This window comes from Rana temporaria, chromosome 10 (assembly GCF_905171775.1).
Source record: "Rana temporaria chromosome 10, aRanTem1.1, whole genome shotgun sequence".
Taxonomy (NCBI): Eukaryota; Metazoa; Chordata; class Amphibia; order Anura; family Ranidae; genus Rana; species Rana temporaria.
Window position 1 is genome coordinate 80,634,059 of NC_053498.1, and position 23,540 is coordinate 80,657,598.

Consider the following 23,540-nt stretch of genomic DNA (forward strand, 5'->3'; position numbering starts at 1 on the left):
AAAATTCCATCTTTAGAGCTGGTTTACACAGGCGCGACTTAGCCACCTGACAAGTCTCGCTCCGTTCTGTACAAGTCGCCTCTGAAGTCATGGGCAGATCGCCTTGCCGACTCTCTCGGCAAGTCGTGCTGGCCCTGTGTGAACCGGCTCTTAGACAGTTGTCATCTCAACAAGTGTCCCCATTGGCAGACTCATGATCCTTTTACCCTTTTATTCCTTATCTGGTGGCAACTCAAAATCTTTCCTCCTTGTAAATTTGAAGAATGTCGGCTTTCATTCAAAAAGATAATTCTGCTTGACAAACAATTCGATTTCCTGCTGTGTAATGGGTAGGTGTTTGCTGAAAAGAGTTTTCTGAAAAGATTAGGTTGTTTTATTTCATTACAAACTGCTGTGTAAAATCTACATTCAAATAGAATGCAACAAGTTGCAAATCTCAAACTCCTATTTTATTCACAATAGAAAATATATCGAATGTTTAAACTGAGAATACTTACAATGTTAATCGCGTCAATACAGGGCACGTTTACCCCCTTCCTGCCCAGACCAATTTTCAGCTTTCGGCGCTGTCCCACTTTGAATAACAATTAGAACACTGTACCCTAATTAATAAAAAAAAAAAAAAAAATCACACAAATAGAGCTTTCTGCTGTTATATTATTTTTTTGTAAAAAAAAACAAAGACTGAAAATTTTGAAAAAAATTGTTTTTCTTGGTCTGTCAGTAAATTTTGTAAATACGTAATTTTTCTCCTTCACTGTTGTGCGCTGATGAGAGAGAGCAAAATGGCTACTCTCCTTCCCTTGAATCGCAACAGGAGACAGGACTGGCTCCATCCCCTGCCAGCACTCTAGCAGCAGCTGCGAATGCACTGTCTAGATACCCCCTCTCTATCGAGCCTGAACGGCACACATATATTTCCCGGGTCAAATTGTGTTCACAGACAGTGATTTATGGAAGTATTGCAGTGATGGCCATTACAGAATCATGCCTGTTTTAATTCAGTGCCGTCTGAGGGCCCAAAGATCATGGGAATCCAGTATTGCATTTTAGCCTTGTCCCTTGCACACAGATTTCTCCGGATTCTTCGAATCTTTTTATATTATGTACTCTAGATGATATATTTAAAGTTTTTTGCAGTTTTACATTGAGGAAGATTATTCCAAAATTGTTTGACGGTTTATAGATGCAGCTTTTTAAAGATTGGTTAACTTTTAACCATCTTTACTTCTGAGACACTCTTGACTCTGTAAGATGATCTTTTTATACCCAATCATACTGACTTGTTGCCAATTAACCTAATTAGTTGCAAAATGTTATTTTTAGCTCTTCCTTATTAGTACCACTTACTTTGTCAGCTTATTTGTTGCCCTGTCCCAACTTTTTTAAAACGTGTTGGCGCTATCAATTTAAGAATGACCTTTTTTTTTTTTTATAAAATTGTTCTTTTTTTCTTTTCGTTCAAAATATTCTTAACAGTAGGGTTATGCGTCTATCAGGAGACGACTATCCCTACTGTCAAAATTATTTGGAGCTGTGTCTTCATGAACTTCAGAGAAAACGATTTTACGGTGAGTACAAAAATCCTATTTTCGCTTCCGTTCATGGAATGACACGGCTCCAAATAATCTTGACAGTAGGGATAGTCCTCTCCTGATAGACGGAACATAACCCTATTGTGAAGAATATTTGGAGTGGTGTCCATCCATGAACTTCAGAGAAAAGGATTTTACGGTGAGTACAACAATCCTATTTTTTCCTCAGTTTAAACATTTGATATGTAGTCTATTGTGAATAAAATATGGATTTATGAGATTTGCAAACCAATGCACTGTTTTTATGAAGACTTTACATAGCGTCCTAACTTTTTTGAAATTGAGGTTGTAACAACTCTGTTACTTAAAGAAAACCCGTTGTATGAGAGAGAGCTAGACTACCATGGCTAACCTGGTAAATGCTGGTTACATTGTGGTCTCTGGCTTCATTACTTTTAGAGCCACAGACTAGGAATAAGTTTGGGAATCGGGTTCCAATCTCACTAGCTGTTTGTATGTCCTGGGTCAGAAAGTAATGAACCCAGAGAGTTTGGGGACTTTAATTTTCATAAGTTTGAGAATAGCAGCTTAAATCTTTCCTCGTGTGTTATGCTAGCCGCATGACACTTATGTTAATTCATTTTATATTTCAAATTTTTCTTAACATGTAAGCCCCCATTGCTGTATTATCCTTGTCCACACTACTGGTCAATGAGGCCACACATTGGAATACCACTCTTAAGGCTCAAAAGGTGGGATGGTTAGGTCAAATCTTGTCTTGTGTATGTGTATACACAACGCCACCCAAAAATGTTGTTTATGTGACTGATGTGCACTGCTGTTCCTGGCCGTTTACAACACTGAGACGGACTGTTCAAATTGGCACACAGAAGGGAGTAGTCCGCAATAAAGTTAACTTTTGTATGTATGCACAACACAACAATTCTGCAGTTATGCAGAATCATAGGGCACCATTTTCAGAGCTTGTGGCAAGAAACATTTAAGGAGGGTATCTGCTGCTGCCATCGTCTTCTGGGTTAGTCCTGTTCACCTGATGATATAACTTCTGTTCATGTGCAGAGGAGTCAAGTTCTGCCGACACCCGAAGCATTGAAGAATATACACCAAGCTGTATATGCGCTGCAAAAATTGGTAGCAGGTAAGGTATAAACCTTTATGGCAAAGAAATACTGGGTCTTTTCTGCAATGGGTATACAAGCAGAACACACTATCCTAAACAGACCATGTATGTTTAAAAATCAGTATAAAACCTCGTACCCACAATCTAATTTTTAGATGGGAATTACAGCTGTTGGGCAAAAATCCGACAGTTTGTACGCTCCATCGGACAATTGTTGTTGGATTTTCTGCGGACAAATGTTGGATGGCAGGCTTTAAAATTTTCAGCGGACAACAGTCTGTTGTCAGATTTTCCAATTGTGTGTACACGAGTCCGTCAGACAAAATTCCAAAGTACAAACGCACATGCTCTAAAGCAATGCTCACCAAACACAACATTACCAGAAGGTGCCCAAAGGGTGGCGCTAAAGAGCTGAAAAACTACGTAGTACACCACTAGGTTCGTGTTTGTTGGCGGACAATTGTGTGCCATTAGTATGCAGAACAAGTTCCTGGCCAATACCTTTCAGACAAAAGTCTGAAGCTTTGTCTGCGGAAAATCTGATCGTGTGTACGAGGCTTTAGAGCCATGCATAATACACCACAGACATCCTGTATGTGCAGGTGCATCTCATAAAATTAGAGTATCATCAAAAAGTTAATTTATTTCAGTAATTCAATTCAAAAAGTGAAACTCCTATATTTTATATAAATGCGTCGCACACAGAGTGATGAATTTCAAGCATATTCTTTCTTTTCATTTTTCCGATTATAACTTGCAACTAGTGAAAACCCAAAATTCAGTATCTCAGAAAATTTGAATATTAAGAACAAATTAAAAAAAACGCTTACTGAAAAGTATGTCAGTAGTGTGCACTCAATACTTTGTCGGGGCTCCTTTTGCATGAATAACTGCATTGATGTGGCGTGGCATTGAGAGGTGATCAGCCTGTGGCATTGCTGAGGTGTTATGAAAGCCCAGGTTGCTTTGATAGCGGCCTTCAGCTCATCTGCATTGTTGGGTCTGGTGTAGAGGTCGACCTATATGGGTTTTTAGATATGGGATTTAGAAATTGCGATGGCCGATATATGATGCCGATTTATTTGGGCCGATATGTTAGGCCGATTAAAGGAGAAAAATTTCCTCTTCATCTCATAAAATCTAACAGTTGGACCCCTTTCACACTGGAGTGTTTTTCAGGTGCTTTTTGGCTAAAAATAGCACCTGCAAAACGGCTCCCCTGCAGTCTCAGTGTGAATGCCCGAGTGCTTTCACACTTTGCACCTGCAAAGCGCTTCTGCAGCGGTGCTACACGGGCACATTTAACCTCTTCATCGGCCGCTAGCTGAGTTATAAGCGCCCCGCTAGCAGCCAAATAGCGCCTGCGTGCTCCAGTGTGAAAGCAGCAGAGTTCCGCCGAAAAAAAATATTAAAAGTCAGCAGCTACAAATACTGCAGCTGCTGACTTTTTATATATGGTCACTTACCTGTCCTGGGCGCCTGCGATGTCGGCACCCAAAGCTGATCTCTCCATCGGCTCTCGGGTGCAGCCCCGGCCATCTTCGGTAAGGGAATCGGAAAGCAGGCACAAAAACAACTAATCAAAACTTTTGGACAAAGAAAAAAAAAACGAGCTAACTTTACAGTTTGTTTTTTATTTTTTTTAATTAAAGTGTATTTTTTCCCCAGAAAAATGTGTTTGAAAGACCGCTGCGCAAATACCGTGTGACATAAAATATTGCAACAACTGCTATTTTATTCCCTGGGCTCTCTGCTAAAAAAAATATATAATGTTTGGGGGTTCTAAGTGATTTTCTGGCAGAAATACAGGATTTTAATTGTAAGCAACAAGTGTTGGAAAATATTTAGTCTTTAAAGGGGTTGTAAAGGTTTGTCTTTTATTTTCTAAATTGGTTCCTTTAAGCTAGTGCATTGTTGGTTCACTTACCTTTTCCTTCCATTTACCTTCTAAATGTTTTTTTTTCTTTGTTTGAATTTCTCACTTCCTGTTTCTCCCCAGTAAGCTTTCCACTATCATTCGAGTGGTGGAAAGTCATTCAGAACGGCTTACTGAGCACCTTACTGAGGAGGAACAGGAAGTGAGAAATTCAGACAAAGAAAACAAAGAAAAAATACATTAAGAAGGGAAATGGAAGGAAAAGGTAAGTGAACCAACAATTCACTAGCTTAAAGTAACCTATTATAGAAAATAACAAACAAACCTTTACAACCCCTTTAAATAGCTAAACTGAGAACTTCTCCACACGGAGTTCAGCTCATTAATGAGTGGCAACATTGTATCTCTTTTCTCAAACTTGGCAGGCTGCACAGAGACAAGTCACTCCACGGGAAACTTCAGGCAACTTGCAATGACTTCTGTATCATAGAAGTCAATGCAAGTTGCGCTGAAGTAAATCGGCTTTTTTTTTTTTAAACAATCGGCCGATGCCAATGAATTAAAAAGTGCCAAAAATCGGCCGACCTCTAGTCTGGTGCCTCATCTTTCTCTTGATAATACCCCATACAGTCTCTATGGGGTTTAGGTCAGGTGAGTTTGCTGGCCAATCAAGCACAATGAAACCATGATAATTAAACCAGGTATTGGTATTTTAGGCAGGTGCCAAGTCCTTCTTTAAAATAAAATCAGCATCTTCATAAAGCTGGTCAGTGGAGGGAAGCATGAAGTATTCTAGAATTTTCTGGTAGAGGGGTGTGCTGACCTTGGACTTGATAAAACATAGTGGACCAATATACTAGCAGATCACATGGCTCCCCAAATCATCACCAACTGGGGAAACTTCACACTGGACTTCATGTAACTTGGATTCTGTGCTTCTCCACTCTTCCTCCAGACTCTGGGATCTTGATTTCTAAATGAAATGCAAAATTTTCCACAGTTTGTGATGATTTGGGGAGCCATGTCATCTGCTGGTGTTGGTCTACTGTGTTTTATCAAGTCCAAAGTCGGTACAGCCCTCTACCAGGAAATTCTAGAAAACTTCATTCTTCCAACTCTGCTGACCAGCTTCATTTAGATGCTGATTTCATTTTCCATCAGGACTTGGCACCTGCCCACACTGCCAAAAGTACCAATACCTGGTTTAAAGAGGAAGTAAACCCTCTTGAAAAAAAAAGCCTGCAAGAAAAAGGCATAATGAGCTAGTATGCATAGTATATTTGCTCATTATGTATTACCTGAAATCGAAGCCCCTGCAGCGGTGTTCGTTCCTCACCTCCGCCATCTTTCCCCGAGTGTCTTCCTCGTATCGCGGCTCCGGTGCTGTGACTGGCCGGAGCCACGATAACGTCATTCCTGCACATGCGCGAGGGTGCCGCCACTAACGGCATGATCACCGTTAGTAACGGTACGCTTAGTGCACCTGCGCACTGTTGTTTACGGCGCATGTCTTTTGGAAATATCTATTAAACGTATAGGTTTAGGAGATATCTCTTGCACCCACCAGTAAGCCTTATTCTAGGCTTACCTGTAAGTAAAAGTGGTCTGTAAGGGTTTACAACCACTTTAATAATCGTGGTATCACTGTGTTTGACTGGCCAGCAAACTCACCTGACCTAAACCCCATAGAGAATCTGTGGGGTATTGTCAAGAGAAAGATGAGAGACACTAGACCCAACAATGCAGATGAGCTGAAAGCCACGCTGCATTGATGCAATAATCACTGCAAAGGGAGCCCCGACCAAACTATACATGGACATACTTTTCAGTAAGCCAACATTTCTGTATTAGAAATCCTTTTTTTTTTTCATTGGTCTTATGTAATTTAATGTTCTGAGATGCTGCATTTTGGGTTTTCACTAGCTGTAATCATCAAAATTAAAACAAAAAAGTGTTTGAAACATCACTCTGTGTGTAATGAATCTTTTTATAATACAAGTTTCACTTTTTGAATTGAAGTACATTAACTTTTTGATGTTATTCTAATTTTATGAGATGCACCTGTGCATATACCTGTCCTTTACATTGATATGAGCCGTGCACACACAAAGCCTGTGTGACCGTGTCACAAACCTGTGCATGTATAAGCTGCGCACACTCCATGTACATTATATTACCAAAAGTATTGGGGCGCCTGTCTACACGCACATGAACTTTAATGATGTCTTAGTCTGTAGGGTTCAATATTGAGTTGGCCCACCCTATGCAGCTATAACGGCTTCAATTCTTCTGGGAAGGATGTTAACAAGGTTTAGGAGTGTGTTTATGGGAATGTTTGCCCTTTTTTCCAGAAGCACATTTGTCAGGTCAGGCACTGATGTGAATGAGAAGGCCTGGCTCAAAGTTTCCACTCAAATTCACCCTATAGGTATTCTATTGGCTTGAGGTCAGGACTCTGCAGGCCAGTCAAGTTCCTTCACTGAGGGTCTGTGTAAATTGTGAGTGGCTGTGGTTACACTCCAGCTTCCTCATACAGGGTTAATGTTCCTGTGTGGAATGTGAGGATTTGGGTGGAGGAAGACGGCACTGGAGCTGAATAAAGCTTGGAATCAGGTAAGTGAAAGAGGCTAATTCCTTCCAGCTCTACAAGTTTGGACTTTTTTTTTTTTTCACCTTCCCGGAGCTCCTACTGTTAAAGTTCATATTTTTTAATAGGTTAGGAACAGTGGCGTAGCGTGGGGGGGCTGCACAACACCGCCATTACTAGTAAAAAAATTATAATAATAAAAATGCCATAAACTATCCCCTATTTTGCAGATGCCATAACTTTTGCGCAAACCAATCAATATATGCTTATTTTGATTTTTTTTTTAACCAAAAATATGTAGAAGAATACATCGGCCTAAACTGAGAAAAAAAATGCTTTTTTAAAAAAAAAAAAAATGAGGATATTTATTATAGCAAAATGTACAAAATATTGCTTTTTTTTTCAAAATAGTCGCCCTATTTTTGTTTATAGCGCAAAAAAATTAAATTCCCAGAGGTGATCAAATGCCACCAAAAGAAAGCTCTATTTCTGGGGGAAAAAGGGATGTCAAGTTTGTTTGGGAACCATGTCGCACCACCGCACAATTGTCAGTTGAAGCGACGCAGTGCCGAATCGCAAAAAGTGGCGCGGTCATTTGGCAGCCAAATGGTCCGGGGCTGAAGTGGTTAATGGTGATATTTTTAGCCAGCACCCATTCCTGAGTAGCTTAGAGCGGCACTACAAGCATTAGCATGTCAAGGTTTACTTTCCACACTCACAAAGACAGCACCATAGCCCTAACCACTTGCTGACCGAATGGCGGCTACAGTGTGGTTGTCCAGTTCTGGGAGGCCGTCATATGACGGTCATCCGTAATCGCGCCCGCTGCTGGGCATGTGTGGCAAGCTCTGTGTTTGCAGTGCCGAACACAGATTAGGGTAAAAAAAACAATCAGCGGCTTTTTAATCACATGATCAGCTGTGTCCAATCACAGCTGATCGCAATGTCAACAGTAGCTGGTTATTGCCTCTTCCTTGCCGCCTACCAGTGCTCATCAGTGTCGCCTACCAGTGCCCATCAGTGTCGCCTATTAGTGCCACCTATCAGTGCCCACCAGTGTCACCTTATCAGTGCTCATCAATGCCCATCGGTGCTGCCTCATCAGCACACATCAGTGAAGGAGAAAAATTAACCTATTTGCAACATTTTATAGCAAACTATGAAATACAATATTTTTTTTCAAAATGTTTAGTCTTTATTTGTCTAGCTAGCAAAAAATGAAAAAACCCAGAGGTGATTAAATACCACCAAAAGAAAGCTCTGTGTGAAAAAAATTGCGACAGAGCTAAAAGCTGAAAATTGGTCTGGTCAGGAAGGGGGTGAAAGTGGCCAGTGGGCAAGTGGTTAATGCATAAGCAGATGAAGCAGTAAGCGACTAACACCCTAGCAAATATAGAAATTCATGGGCAACACACTTGCAGTCATGGCACGATGGCAATACTTGGGCATCACACGTGCAATATTGTGAAAATATGTGGTGTGGGTAACAATACATTTCCAGGACTGTTAAGGTCTCTGTAGACATCTGTTTAAGAGACCACCCTTAACCCTCCTGTCTGTACTGGGCTGGTTTACCTGGTTCTTTTGATGACTGCAGTGCAATGCACGTCAGAGGAGTCATCCGCTTTTTTTTTTTTGCAATGTCCTTGGCAAAGTAGCAAAACTTGTGTACACAACCAGACTCATGTTCTTAGAGTACACAAACCTTATAAATGGCGGTGGGGTTACTGCTGCTGGCCTGGGCACAGCACAGGAACGTTCCTACAGGAATCATAACACAGCATGTGTAATGATAATGCGGTTCTTTCTGCAATACTATAAAATACCACGAACAAGAGAATAGAGAGATGGTTTCCTGTTTCCTGAACATTGAAGGGCCTCTGTACACCTCCTAACACCCCCTCCCCCCTACAGTTCTCTTTCTGAACCACAATTGTCCTGAAGAAGCCATAAGAGGGAAACAAATAATGAAAACATTGTTACAATTTGTAAATTGCAATATTGGGCCCCACCCTCTCATCCTGCTTGGCACTGGTCCATGTGTGCCTTATGGTAAATTCAGCTCCGACCATTAGTGCAAAATGTAATAAACATATGTGCGAAAATATCTCTAATCATAGACTGCTAAGACTTTGTAGATTTGTTGTATGCCATTGCTAGTGCACTATGGGGTTACCCGCTGTGTATGTCTGCTGCAGCTACAAAGACTCCCCATCAGGGCTGGTGCATGGATTTTTTACACCCAAGGCGAAACTTAAAGCGGAGCTCCACCCTATTTTAAAACATTAATGGAAACAAATACAAAAAAAATCTGCGCTATCTAAGATAGTAAGCCGCTACAAAAACCAATAGACAAGTGGCATAAATAGAACAACATATAAATTGTAGCGCTAGACAAATAAAAATTACACCTGGTGATGTGAACACTGTGTACAACAATGTATAAAAGTGATAAATAGACATATGTCTATTTATACATATAATAAAAGTCTCTGATATGGAAAAAATGGAAGGGTGACAGTCCAATATGAATAAAGGTGCCGGTGCTCCCACAATCTGAACGTTACAGATAGACGTTCGCCACCAACTTGAAAGAGGCTTACTGGAAAAAAATGAACCCTAAAGAACATATGTTCAAAGGGTCAACTGGGCATGGTATAAACCACTGTAGGACTGGATCTTCTGCTGCAGTTCCCACACAACGTCTCACACACCAAACCGCTGTACCAGGTATGTAGATGAGGGTGCTTATGGGCAATGACCCAACAGATGTCGAGCAATGGAACCAGATGGAGTATATTTAAGAAAAAAGAGAAGGGCACATAGCTTAATACTTTGCAGTCCACTCTATGCTACCGATGTCAAAGCTGTTTATTCTGTCCCTGAGGGGTGGCGGCGGTTCGTGACAAACCGAGAACCGGGAGCTGTGTGTGTAAACACACAGCTCCCGGTTCTTTCAGGGGGAGAAATGACTGATCGTCTGTTCATACAAAGTCATCTCCCCTAGTCATTATTATCCCCCCCTTTAGTTAGAACACACTTTAGGGAACATAATTAACCCCTTCCCTGCCAGTGACATTTTTACAGTAATCAGTGCACTTTTATAGCACCGATCGCTGTAAAAATGACAATGGTCCCAAAAATGTGTCAAAAGTGTCCGCCATAAAGTCGCAGTCACGATAAAAATCGCAGATCACTGCCATTACTAGTAAAAGAAAAAAATATTAATAAAAATGCCATAAAACTATCCCTTATTTTGTAGACGCTATAAATTTTGAGCAAACCAGATCAATAAACGCTTATTACGATTTTTTTTACCAAAAATATGTAGAAGAATACGTATCGGCCTAAACTGAGGAAAAAAAATGTTTTTTTTATATATTTTTTGGTGATATTTATTATAGTAAAATATTTTGATTTTTTTTTCAAAGTTGTCGCTCTATTTTTGTTTATAAGGGCCCTTTCACACGGGGCGGATCAGTAATGATCCGCCTACGTGTGTCCGTACAGCTCAGCGCGGATCCTCTGTAAAATCCCCGCTGAGCTGACAGGGTGGTCCCCGCACACTGTGCAGGGATCGCCCTGTCTTCCTCCGCTCTCCCCTATGGGGAATCGGATGAACACGGACCATATGTCCGTGTTCATCCGATCCGGCAGACGGAAGAAAAATAGGGTTTTCTTCCATCCGAAAATGCGGATCTTTGCGGAAGGCGGACAAATTACGGGTGTCAGCGGATGGTCACCCGCTGACACCCCTAATCACAAACGGACCCGTGTATGTCCTGTTTTTATCCGCAACGGACGGATAAAAATGCGGACATGCGGTCCGTACGTGTGAAAGGGCCCTTACGCAACTATTAGTTGTTCACTCCACAAATCTGACCTTTATGGAGGAGTGGCAAGAAGAAAGCCATTGTTGAAAGAAAGCCATAAGAAATACCATTTGCAGTTTGTGAGAAGCCATGTGGGGACACAGCAAACATGTGGAAGAAGGTGCTCTGGTCAGATGAGACCAAAATTTAACTTTTTGGCCTAAAAGCAAAATGCTATGTGTGGCGGGAAACTAACACTGCACATCATCCTGAACACACTAGGGTTCACCTTCAAACAAGATAAAGACTCTAAACATACAGCCAGAGCTACAATTATATGTTTTAGATCAGGGGTGCCCAACCAGTGGCCCGGGTGCCACATGTGGCCCGCGGAGCCCTCTGATGTGGCCCGAGACCTCCTACTCTGAGATGGAATAGAATAAAATACTGTTATTAAAGGTCAGTTTTATACTGAAATCACAGTACATATATATATTTCCAAACTCCCCGTGGGCATTGAGCGATCTTCTGGTTGGCTCCTTAAACAGAAAACAGCATTCGGCCGCTCGGGCTGCTCTGTCTTCTGTTAGGTGGAAGAGATAACATCAGGTAAGGCTGCATTTGTGGCAACGTTCACTCTGCATTTCTATGGCACGGTCACTCTACATTTCTATGGCACGGTCACTCTGCATTTCTATGGCACGGTCACTCTACATTTCTATGGCACGGTCACTCTGCATTTCTATGGCACGGTCACTCTGCATTTCTATGGCACGGTCACTCTACATTTCTATGGCACGGTCACTCTACATTTCTATGGCACGGTCACTCTGCATTTCTATGGCACGGTCACTCTGCATTTCTATGGCACGGTCACTCTGCATTTCTATGGCACGGTCACTCTACATTTCTATGGCACGGTCACTATGCATTTCTATGGCACGTCACTCTGCATTTCTATGGCATGGTCACTCTGCATTTCTATGGCACGGTCACTCTGCATTTCTATGGCATGGTCACTCTGCATTTTCTATGGCATGGTCACTCTGCATTTTCTATGGCATGGTCACTCTGTATTTTCTATGGCATGGTCACTCTGCATTTTCTATGGCATGGTCACTCTGCATTTACTATGGCACGGTCACTCTGCATTTATATGGCATGGTCACTCTGCATTTACTATGGCACGGTCACTTTGCATTTACTATGGCATGGTCACTGTGGGAGATAGGGTGACCACATTTCCAAACTACAATTCAGGGACAACCCCCTTCCCAAAAATAAGCTTGTGCTGTAACGAATCAAAGCACAGTGATTGGACACAAGAGGCGGGATTTATGATTTCTCCAATTACAAAAGGGGGTGGGGATTGTGCTCCTCCAGGCATTCCTGGCCAGGACAAGTACTGTTAGTAAAGCGGTGATGTGGCAGCCTTTTTTGGGGGCATCAGATTTGCCCTAGGGGGTGGCTGTGTCAGTTTCATTCCTTGACACTGTATTGTCCTGGAATGAAGGTGCCCGGGACAGACAAGCAAAATGCGGGACACGCGGTCACCCTAGTGGGAGATATATCTGATTAAAGTGGCAACTTTGTTTAAATTTTTTTTTTCTTTTCCTGAAGCTTGTGGCAAAAAGTAAACTCTTCCAAGCACTCAACGTGCCTCTGAGCAAATACTTTGGGGTGTCTAATTTCCAAAAAGGGGTCATTGGGGGGGGGGGGGGTGTTTGTACTATCCTGGCATTTAAGGACCTCCAGAACTGTGATAGGTAGTCAGGAAGCGACATGAGGAAATGATGGCCTTTGAAAGCCTGAAATTGGTTCATTGGCTTTGGGACCCCATACGCAGCTAGACCCCCAAAAAGTCTCAAAAGAAGTAGAAAAATGTGTTTTGGGGTGTAATTCAACATATACTCATGGCATAGTGCCAGCAATTTCTGAGCAGTTGCCAGTTAAAATAGTGCAGTGCTGAATAGCAAAAAATGCTCTGGTCACGAAAAGGGTAAAGCCTTCCAGAGCTTAAGTGGTTAAAGCGCAACTTCAGTCAACTTTCCATCTAATAAATCTTCTGCCCTTGTTGTTTAAACTTTGGATAGTAAAACATTTTGCTCTGCCAGTAAATACCTCATACAGCCCACTTCCTGTTTCCCCCTGATGAAGATACGAATACCCTGTATCGAACATGTTTAGGGGGTGGGGCCAGGACGGTATGACAGCCAGTCTATCTGCCTAGGAGGAAACATACACCATTCCAATACCAGCCACTGTAATATTTCATGCCATACACAGAGTGGTGCATGGACGCACCTGGTACATGTGAGTACCCCGTTGGGAGGTTGTTTCTATTTGTTTATTAAAACTTTTAAAGCGATATCACGCTACCAAGGCTTTTTATTCCCCACTAGCTGAATACCCGGTGTTGCCCGGTCTTCCTATCTTAACCTTTTGGGGAGGAAAATCATAGTAATATAAATATACCCATCTTTTATATAAGGGTGTAGGTAAGGGTTAATTTAACTGTCATATATTTTTATTTGGCATATAAGTAATATGTGTAGCAGGTATTATTGAAATATCTCCAGGCGTACAGAAGTTATGTGGGAACATACATTTCCCATTGATTTGCATGGGACTTTAAACAAAAACCCTGACCCTCACAAATGGGGGTAGTTAAGGGATAAATTAACTATCCTATACTTTAAGTGGACATATAAGTAACATGTGACCAAGTGTTATCGAAATATGTACAGCCGTTTGGAAGTTATGAAGTAACATGTATTTCCCATAGAGCTGAATGGGACTTTAAAGAAAAACCCCGACCATGGCAAATGGGGGTGGGTAAGGGTTAAACCACCTATCCTATGTTTGTTGCTGACATATAAGTAACATGTGTGCCAAGTTTCATGTTAATATCTTTAGCCGTTTGGACGTGATGCTGGAACATACATACATACATACATACATACACACACACACGTTGCGTTTTATATATATAGATTATGTGAGCAGACTGCAGTTCCTCTTTAAAGTGGTTGTAAACTGGAAAACCAAAAACAGTATGAACAACATTAATGTAATAAAGAACATGACCAGAAATAATCTGTGCATAGCAGCCTGTCTACTCCCTACTAATTCCAAAAAAGCATCTCCCCTTTACAGCCTGTGTGAGGAGACGCGTGCTCAAGTCTCTGTACCGCCTCTCTTCATTGCTGCCAGAGTTTAGTTTCGTTTCACGTTTCTCTCCTCACTACTTCAGGACCAATCGAGGTACAAAGCTGACTGAGACTACATGGCAAGTTTGCATCTGTTTTTCTGGTATGATCCAACAGTTTTATTATAATTCCCTTCTGAAAACCTGTATTTTCCAAATGCCATTATGTAGTGTCTTTATCTAACTGTTCTATAGACTGAGGGAGAGGGACAATCACAGTGAGAGACACGCATTGAGAATGATAGAGAGAGACTGCAAGAGAGTGAGAGAGAGAGACTTCAAGAGAGTAAGAGACTGCAAGAGAGAGAGAGAGAGAGACTGCAAGAGAGAGAGAGAGAGACTGCAAGAGAGAGAGAGACTGCAAGAGAGAGAGATAGACTGCAAGAGAGAGAGAGAGACTAAGAGAGAGAGAGAGAGACTGCAAGAGAGTGAGAGAGACTGCAAGAGAGAGAGAGAGACTGCAAGAGAGAGAGAGACTGCAAGAGAGAGAGACTGCAAGAGAGAGAGAGACTGCAAGAGAGAGACTACAAGAGAGAGAGAGACTGCAAGAGAGAGACTGCAAGAGAGAGACTACAAGAGAGAGAGACTGCAAGAGAGAGACTACAAGAGAGAGAGAGAGACTGCAAGAGAGAGAGAGACTGCAAGAGAGAGAGACTGCAAGAGAGAGAGACTGCAAAAGAGCGAGAGACTGCAAGAGAGAGAGACTGCAAGAGAGAGAGAGACTGCAAAAGAGAGAGAGACTGCAAGAGAGAGAGAGACTGCAAGAGAGAGACTACAAGAGAGAGAGAGACTGCAAGAGAGAGAGAGACTGCAAGAGAGACAGAGACTGCAAGAGAGAGACTACAAGAGAGAGAGAGACTGCAAGAGAGAGACTACAAGAGAGAGAGAGACTGCAAGAGAGAGACTACAAGAGAGAGAGAGACTGCAAGAGAGAGAGAGACTGCAAGAGAGAGAGACTGCAAGAGAGAGAGAGACTGCAAAAGAGCGAGAGACTGCAAGAGAGAGAGACTGCAAGAGAGAGAGAGACTGCAAAAGAGAGAGAGACTGCAAGAGAGAGAGAGACTGCAAGAGAGAGACTACAAGAGAGAGAGAGACTGCAAGAGAGAGAGAGACTGCAAGAGAGACAGAGACTGCAAGAGAGAGACTACAAGAGAGAGAGACTGCAAGAGAGCGAGCAAGACTACAAGAGAGAGAGAGACTGCAAGAGAGAGAGAGACTGCAAGAGAGAGAGAGACTGCAAGAGAGAGAGAGAGACTGCAAGAGAGAGAGAGACTGCAAGAGAGAGAGAGAGACTGCAAGAGAGAGAGACTGCAAGAGAGCGAGAGAGAGAGAGAGACTGCAAGAGAGAGAGACTGCAAGAGAGAGAGAGACTGCAAGAGAGAGAGACTGCAAGAGAGAGAGAGAGACTGCGAGAGAGAGAGACTGCAAGAGAGAGGGACTGCAAGAGAGAGAGAGAGACTGCAAGAGAGAGAGAGACTGCGAGAGAGAGAGACTGCAAGAGAGAGAGAGAGAGACTGCAAGAGAGAGAGAGAGAGACTGCAAGAGAGAGACTGCAAGAGAGAGACTGCAAGAGAATGATAGAGAGGCTGCAAGAGAGCGAGATAGTTAGAGCCAGTTCACACAGGGCGACTCGTCAGGCGACTTAGTCGTGCTCCGCTCTGTACTATGGAACCATTCTAATAGGAGCGACTCAAGTCGCTCCGACTTAGAAAAAGGTTCCTGTATGACTTTGGGATGACTTCAGGGCGACTTGCATTGACTTCAAAACAGAAGTCATTTTGCAAGTCACCTCTGAAGTCGTGTGCAGATCGCCTTGCCTAGTCGCTCCCAAAGTCGTGCTGCTCCTGTGTGAACCGCTCAGAGACTGCAAGAGAGCGAGAGAGAGAGAGAGAGGGAGAGACAGTAAGAGAGAGAGCGTGAAAGAAAAAAACTGCAAGAGAGAGAGACAGCAGGAGAGAGAGACTGCAAGAGAGAGAGACTACAAGAGAGAGACTACGGAGATAGAGAGACTGCAAGAGAAAGAGACTGCAAGAGAGCGAGAGAGAGACTGCAAGAGAGAGAGACTACATAAGAGAGAGACTGCAAGAGAGTGAGAGAGACAGTAAGAGAGAGAGCGTGAGAGAAAAAGACTAAGAGAGAGAGCGTGTGAGAAAAAGACTTCAAGAGAGAGAGACTGCAAGAGAGCGAGAGAGAGAGACTGCAAGAGAGAGAGAGACTGCAAGAGAGCGTGCGAGAGAGACAGTAAGAGAGAGAGCATGAGAGAGAGAGAGACTGCAAGAGAGCGAGAGAGAGAGACTGCAAGAATGAATGTGTACTTTGCATTTAAGAAAATAGATAATAATGCAGTCACCACATCTAAAGAAGGACTGGTACGGGACAATATATTACATTTTTGGTTTTGGTTTTAGATATCCTTTAATGTTCCAATTTTACCAGTATGTGGCCGTGGGCATGTATGTTAGGATCACAGTTTAGTATTTTTACCTATCTGGATCTGAAGCTGGTAAAACTTGAACTAGTAGCAGTGTAATAGTTGTTCTAGCTGTTCAGGTGGAAACATGTGTAATGGTCTTTCTATTTAAACACAAGGTCACTGTGCTCTGTTTGTCTTTAGATTCTCCTTTCCCCAATAATATCAACAGCCAAATTTTAACTTTTGTTTCCTAATCAGTCAGCAGCATTCTGGGTCTTGATTAAGGCGCTACCATGCGTGTCGCAGTGATGATGGTACTTGTCTGTAAGTATAATTTAAGTCCTTACCATTTATTTATTTTTATGAACCTGTCATTAGGGAAATATATATAAGCCATAATAACTGTGCAAATCTGTACAAAAGGCACCACCACTATGGACATTCAATTTGTTAATTTGAAAGCAATCTGTAGTCTATAGTTTTGAGTAGAGATGTAAAAGTGATATTGATGTAAATAATCTCATCAAGGTGTGTTAATGATTTAAAATCAAATCTAATTTGTAAGTATATATGTACATTGGGACAGTTGTGTTTGCTCACTACATATGAAGCTCTACTTTTCTATTTAGTAGCTCTGCACAGTGATTATGGCCTTCAAAAACAAATTCTTGGTCGTTTTTTTTTTTTTTTGCTTTTTTGTGCCAGCTTTAACACGCGATTTTCATGCCGCAGTCGAAAAGTGCCTGATTCAACATTCGTGATTTTGTTTAGAAAAACAAAACAAATGATGGCACAATCGTATGCGCCATTTTCGCCTTCCGATCGACAGAATGTTCGGTTTTAGACTCATCTATGGTCTGCCTTATGGATCAAGTACTGTATATGATTGAGATTTTCAACAGTCATTCAGTATTGGTGATCATTCAGATAGACAGAGACAGATATGAACTAGAGGGACGAGCTACTAATCTGTACATATATTTCATTAATGGATATAAAGTGCAGCATGTATATATAACTGTAAAAAAAAAAAGTTGGCTACATCAAAAACATTTTAAGCCTTAATAACTAGTGTAAATGGGGTGAGATTACTGTGCTTACCAAAAACATATAATAAAGCAGCTAACACAAAATTTGACAAATTGAAAACAGGTCATAACACATAGTGTAGCGCTAAAATCATAATGACATATGTATCATGTGCAAAACATATTATAAAGTGCATTAATTGGACCACAGTGCTAAATTAAAGTGCTGTGTGCAAAAGTGCAAAGTTCACTGGACAACCAGATAGAAAAATGAAATCACTGGATAGTGAATAAAGTTCTTGTAAAGATGTATTGATGCCACAATATGCTGAAATAGTCCACACTGGGAGAAGGGCTCAGAGGTATGGTCCAATACAGAGGTGAAGGTGTATAGGATAGCCAAAAAAACACGTTTGGGTCGCCAGGGATAGTGCGCCCTCCACCCGATATAAAGGATAAATACTATTACTGGATGGGGTGGACAGTGTGTCAATCAAGCAGGAAGAACAGTAGGGAAGCTCCAAGGTTGGGCACTGGATCTCTCACTTCAGGGATTGGAGCTGGCACTCCAAATGTAGGTAGTATAGGTCGGCATGTACATCCAATGAACAGTATGAGGATCATGGGGGGGGGGGATATGCCTCCATATAGTGTAGATCAAACGGGTAGGTTTATTTAAAGTGCAAACGTCGGATAAGATGTGTACATGTACTGGTGATCACGGATTAAAAGCAATGTAAAGAGCTGGGCTAGCAAACTCAACGCATTTCGTCCCAATGGACTTCAACTGGGGTATTAGCCAGCTCCCCCACATTGCTTACAGTTATAGAAAAGATGCGTAAAATGTAACCAATGGGAACGGCTCAGCTCCGCTCACTGCATCCAAACCGGAAAGCATGGCCGTCAGCATGAGCTGTACGTCTCGTTCTGGGAGCCACTGAGCGGTCACGTGACCCCACGTGTAACATCCAAGCCTCGCTATTTTATGATATGTTTTGCACATGATACATATGTCATTATTATTTTAGCGCTACACTATGTGTTATCACCCTTAAAGCGGTGGTTCACCCTGCAGAACAACATTTCAGCATAAAATCCGGCATAGTAGCGCGAGCTACACTATGCCGGTCTTAATTTTTTTATCCCCGTACTCACGGTTATATCGTACATAGACGATTCCGTCTGCCGCGGGGAATGGGCGTAACTAGCAAGAGGGAGGGTGATTGACGGCCGGCTCTGGCACGTCACGCTCCCCGAAGACAGCCGGAGTAGGTCTCGGCTCTTCACGGCGCCTGCGCACAGGCTATGCGCAGGCGCCGTGAAGAGCCAAGCCTATTTCGGCTATTTCCGGAGAAGCGTGACGTGCCAGGGCCGGCCGTCAATCACCTTCCCTCTCCATAGGAACGCCCATTCCCTGGAATCTTCTATGTACGATATAACAGTGAGTACTGCGATAAAAAAATACAGACAGCATACTGTAGCTCGCGCTACTATGCCGAATTTAATGCTAGAGGGAAAACAATTTTTTTTTTTTTTATATAGGGTGAACCCCCGCTTTAATATCTACATAAGTGCTCACTTAAAATATACAATAGTTTCCCGTTAAATACTGCAGCCCATACACAATGTTCCCAGTCCACTTATCTACAACTCTAGATTAGGTGACAAAGTTTTGCTTGATGTTTCTCCAAAACATATTTTCCAGTTAAGAAGACATAGGGTCTGAGTGTAGTGAGGGGTCTGCTGCCAACATCTCAAACTGTCAAGAAAAAAAATAAAAAATACGCAGAGAAGTGAAAACAGAAATCCCTCTGGGACTTTGAAGGCAGAACCATTTAACAAAATAGTTTAAAAGGCGAATGCCAAATTCTTATTGAAAACATACCATAAAAAGGACATGAGTCCTAGTAAAATATCACATCAAACAAACATTTTTGTATCTGTAGGGCACTCTCATACATTGATATCAATACCCATAATACCCAACAAACTGCCAACAGTGGTCATTTGGTCAGCACGGGTGAAATCCTTTGATAAATCCCAACATGTTTCGGAAGATGATTTCCCTTTTCAGGGTATGCAATGGATATAAGACAATTCTAAAATATAATATATAACATCATTAAAGCGGTTGTAAACCGCATAAACTTTTTTTTTTAAACCTGCAAAGGCAAAAGGCATAATAGGCTAGTTTGCACCGCATACTAGCCGATTATGAAATACTTACCTCGGAACGAGGTGAACACCACTTACCTGGTCCACGCCGAGCAGGATGTCATCTTGCTTCGGCGTGTCTTCCGGGTATCGCCGCTTCAGCGCTGTGATTGGCTGGAGCGGCGATGACGTCACTCCCGCGCGTGCGAGCGGGAGATTTAAAATCGTCAGGGTCCGGCGGATGCCGGTCCTTTCGCCGTGGATTCCCCCCTGCGCATGCGCCGCCCGCATTGCAAGGGGAATATCTCCTAAACCGTGCAGGTTTAGGAGATATTCTCCTTACCTACAGGTAAGCCTTGTTATAGGCTTACCTGTAGGTAAAAGTAAAAAAAGTGGGTTTACAACCACTTTAAATGCTAAATCGTAGCCAAAAACGTATTATGGTAGATATGTGCATCAAGAAAACTGCAAAAGATAGGCCTTTTCAAACTCAACTTACAATTGATGAATATAAATGCATTAATAGCCCATTTAGCAAAGTCAGTCCTATCAGATGAGGTTGATCCACACCACCATCAAAGGAGCAGGCAGGAGGGCCTGGTGGCGGCACACTATGCATCCTCAAGGACCCCCCACACCAATGACACCAACATGAAGGAATATACAGTCTGTAAATAGAGTAATGAACATACAATTGTTGGTAAAACAAGCTAACAATGACTGCAGGTGGCATGTAGATGAACTAATATATAAGGTCACCAAGACTTAATCAAAAACCATGTAGCCATCAAAGGCTAATTACAAAAAAGGAGAGGTCTGCTAGAGAATGGAATTATATAAAGTACATGTGTCTCACAGTGTGGGAAGATATGTCAAAAATATACTGGTGCAGCCAAGTCTATCCAACAAGGGACTGGTAAAGAACAGGGTGTCATATATATATATATATATATATATATATATATATATATATATACTCCAACATATATGGGGAAGGACCATGTCCTCCAGGGAGCATCATACTGGGCATATTGCGGTGACTGGAGGTGAGAGGGGGAGGGTCGTCGCCACCGCACCGCAGACATACTGCTGGCTAGTCCACGCCCAAGAGAGGATGTAAAAAGGTGAAAGTGGCAAATGCGCTGATACCCACAGTGGGAAAGGTGCAAGATCTCCATGCTGATCTTTGACAAAATAAACTTGTCATAAGAAAAATATGTATATTGCATGTCTCTTTTGCAATAATACCCTGTCTGTTCACAGCCTGTTCTAAAAAACCTGCAGTTCTGCTTTAAACAGAACTTCAATTAATTAGTTGAGGACAACCAAATGAGCAACCAACAACTGCTGAGAAAAGTAACACTTTGTTTAAGTGTATGTAATGTACATTACAGTTTAGAACAGTGGTTTTCAAACCTATTTAGCAGGGCCCCCTTTTGAAAGCAGCTACGGTATATTTTAATTTCCTGCCCTGCCTTTAAAATATTTTATAATCTAAAAAAAGTAGCCTACAGTAGATGTGTGGTTGAGGTGCAATTAACATTAAATAGCTTCAGGTGTAAATGATCGTTTATTGTGGATATATATATATATATATATATATATATATTTTTTTTTTTTTTTTTTTTTTTAAGTTGTTTATCTTTATTTTTTCCAGCAAACATCAAAACACATATTTTACAAAAAAATATATATAAATTACGTTCAGTGTATTACAACAATGCATTCATAAATTGTATTCATTCATTTATCCTAACTAACCCTCAACTAACCCACCCCCCCTCCCCACTCCACATAATCTTAATTACCGTAGCTAGTGTGGTCCTTTTTTTATTTTACCAAAAAGAGGTAAATACAGTATGCCTAACTTATAAAAGTGCTAGTGCTCCAGTTGGGGAAACGAGAGGGGAGACAGAAAGAGAAAAGGGAACAGAGACAGACATATATTCTACTAAAAAGATACAAAGGGTTACAAAAAAGCAACAAAAGAAGGAAAAATAAAAAGGGAGGGGGGGCGCACACCCTTATTAATAAAATATGATAGCCATAACGAGGCGTTCCGTTTTCTGGGAGGAGACCTAAGGCGAGAGAAGTGCTGGTCCCTTAAAGTGGAGTTTCCATCCCAAATTTGTTTTTTCAATATTGTGCTCATTAGACCTAAAAAAGTAAAAAACTCATCTGGAAATGCCTGTTGCTATGCGGTCCCACGTAATCTGCCTTTGAAACCACCTAGGATTCTGACATCATCTCCCTCTAATGCTCCTGGGAAATGTGTGTCATCATTTCCCAGGATGCAGTGCGCTGTCCAATTATCACTCCCCATCCAAGACTTCCAGGAAGTAAGTGCTTGTTGGCTTCACAATGCCCACAACCAAAATGACAACGGTGTAGATATAGTTTTATAAACTATCTTTTTTGAATATCTATGCGGATCGGCGGCGGATTGTAAAATAGTAAGTGACCGGATTTATATTATAAAAACGCAGGATGAAAGGACATACATTTAAAAAATGCTAATTGTGGTTGGAACTCCGCTTTAAAGAGGGTATCCCATTGCCCCCAGCCAGGGCCCCCACATTCTCTCAAACTTTTTATGGTTGCCTTGTCTAATAAAAGCTACTCTCTCACTCCAAATCATATATATTCAAAATGTGCTGTGAATGAGAACATGTGACCAGCACAGATTATGCAACCACCCTTCCAATCACCAGCGCAATATATATCCAGTATCACACCCACCACCAGCACAGTATTTATACACTAACCCTACGGCAACCAATAGAGTATACTGTAAATATCTCCCCCTCACATCAGCAGTACAGTACATATGCACACCCTCCAAATGCAGATTATACACTTTGTCCCAGTATATACATCCCTCTTGCACAACCATACCAACCAACCACATAACATAAAAAAACAACTTTCCACCCCCCAGGCACATAAATATATGCTCAGTAGAAATACCTCTCCTAACACTTATGAGCCTTCTCTACTCCAGAGCATAGCACTGCACACACTACTCTAGTGGCTGAAAGTGTGTTGTAAAGTCCCATCCACTGATAGTTGCTTCCCCACTCACAGGGCAGGACCATGCAGAACACCAGACTCTCTAGGCACAGGGTCAAATGGCTTGGGCAGAAAAGCCCACCTCCTTGGCAGCAGTGGCAGGACACCTACAGTGGCACATTCCCCATGCGGTGTCACAGTGCCCCACACTTTGAGAACCATTGGTTTAGAGAGTGCAGTGGTGAGGAGAATGTTTGGGGTTTGCAAAATGGTCAATGTTGTGGTCTCCTGTAGAATGGTATGGAAAAGGGGGGGGGGAAACCCCAAGGTGGGGCTTTAACGGTAACAACTCAAATACAGAAGGAGTAATAATAGTAAAAGTTTATTGGACAATTTATACAAATGTTAAAATCAAAGTTGATACATTGGTGCGTGACTTGTACACAGTGGTTCAAACTAGCCCTACGCGTTTTGGGACTTTGTCCCTTCATCAGGGGCCAATGTCCGCGTGGAGTCACACTGTATATAACACAGATAAACATATTTTAAAAAATTATGCATGATTACTTTGAATTACATATCTATACAAAACACAGTAACTGTACGACATATACATCATACCCGTCACCATATATATAGACTCATGGTTAAGCCGGCAGGCATCCAGGCAGTGGCAGAAACGGCCCCTCAGCAACGGAAGAAGAGGCTCTGGGATAAGGCCACCTCCCCGGCTCCAAACAGGCCCAGAGGTGCCAAATCGAGGCACAAAACGCCAGT

General features: G+C 42.0%; 1 protein-coding gene across 4 annotated transcripts in view; it reads left to right on the forward strand.

Annotated features, from left to right (window-relative positions):
• The first annotated feature begins 14,152 nt into the window (after positions 1-14,152).
• Positions 14,153-23,540, forward strand: part of LOC120915234 (Fc receptor-like protein 3) — a 95,227-nt gene continuing 85,839 nt past the window's right edge. For 2 of the 4 annotated variants that reach the window (XM_040325572.1, XM_040325574.1), the window contains exons 1-2: positions 14,157-14,263; positions 16,831-16,896. In XM_040325572.1, coding sequence (XP_040181506.1) covers positions 16,866-16,896 — 31 coding nt within the window. In that variant the 5' untranslated portion in view covers positions 14,157-14,263; positions 16,831-16,865. Of the gene's footprint in view, positions 14,264-16,830; positions 16,897-23,540 lie in introns of all 4 variants that reach the window. The other 2 variants (XM_040325573.1, XM_040325575.1) reach the window with 2 other exon arrangements.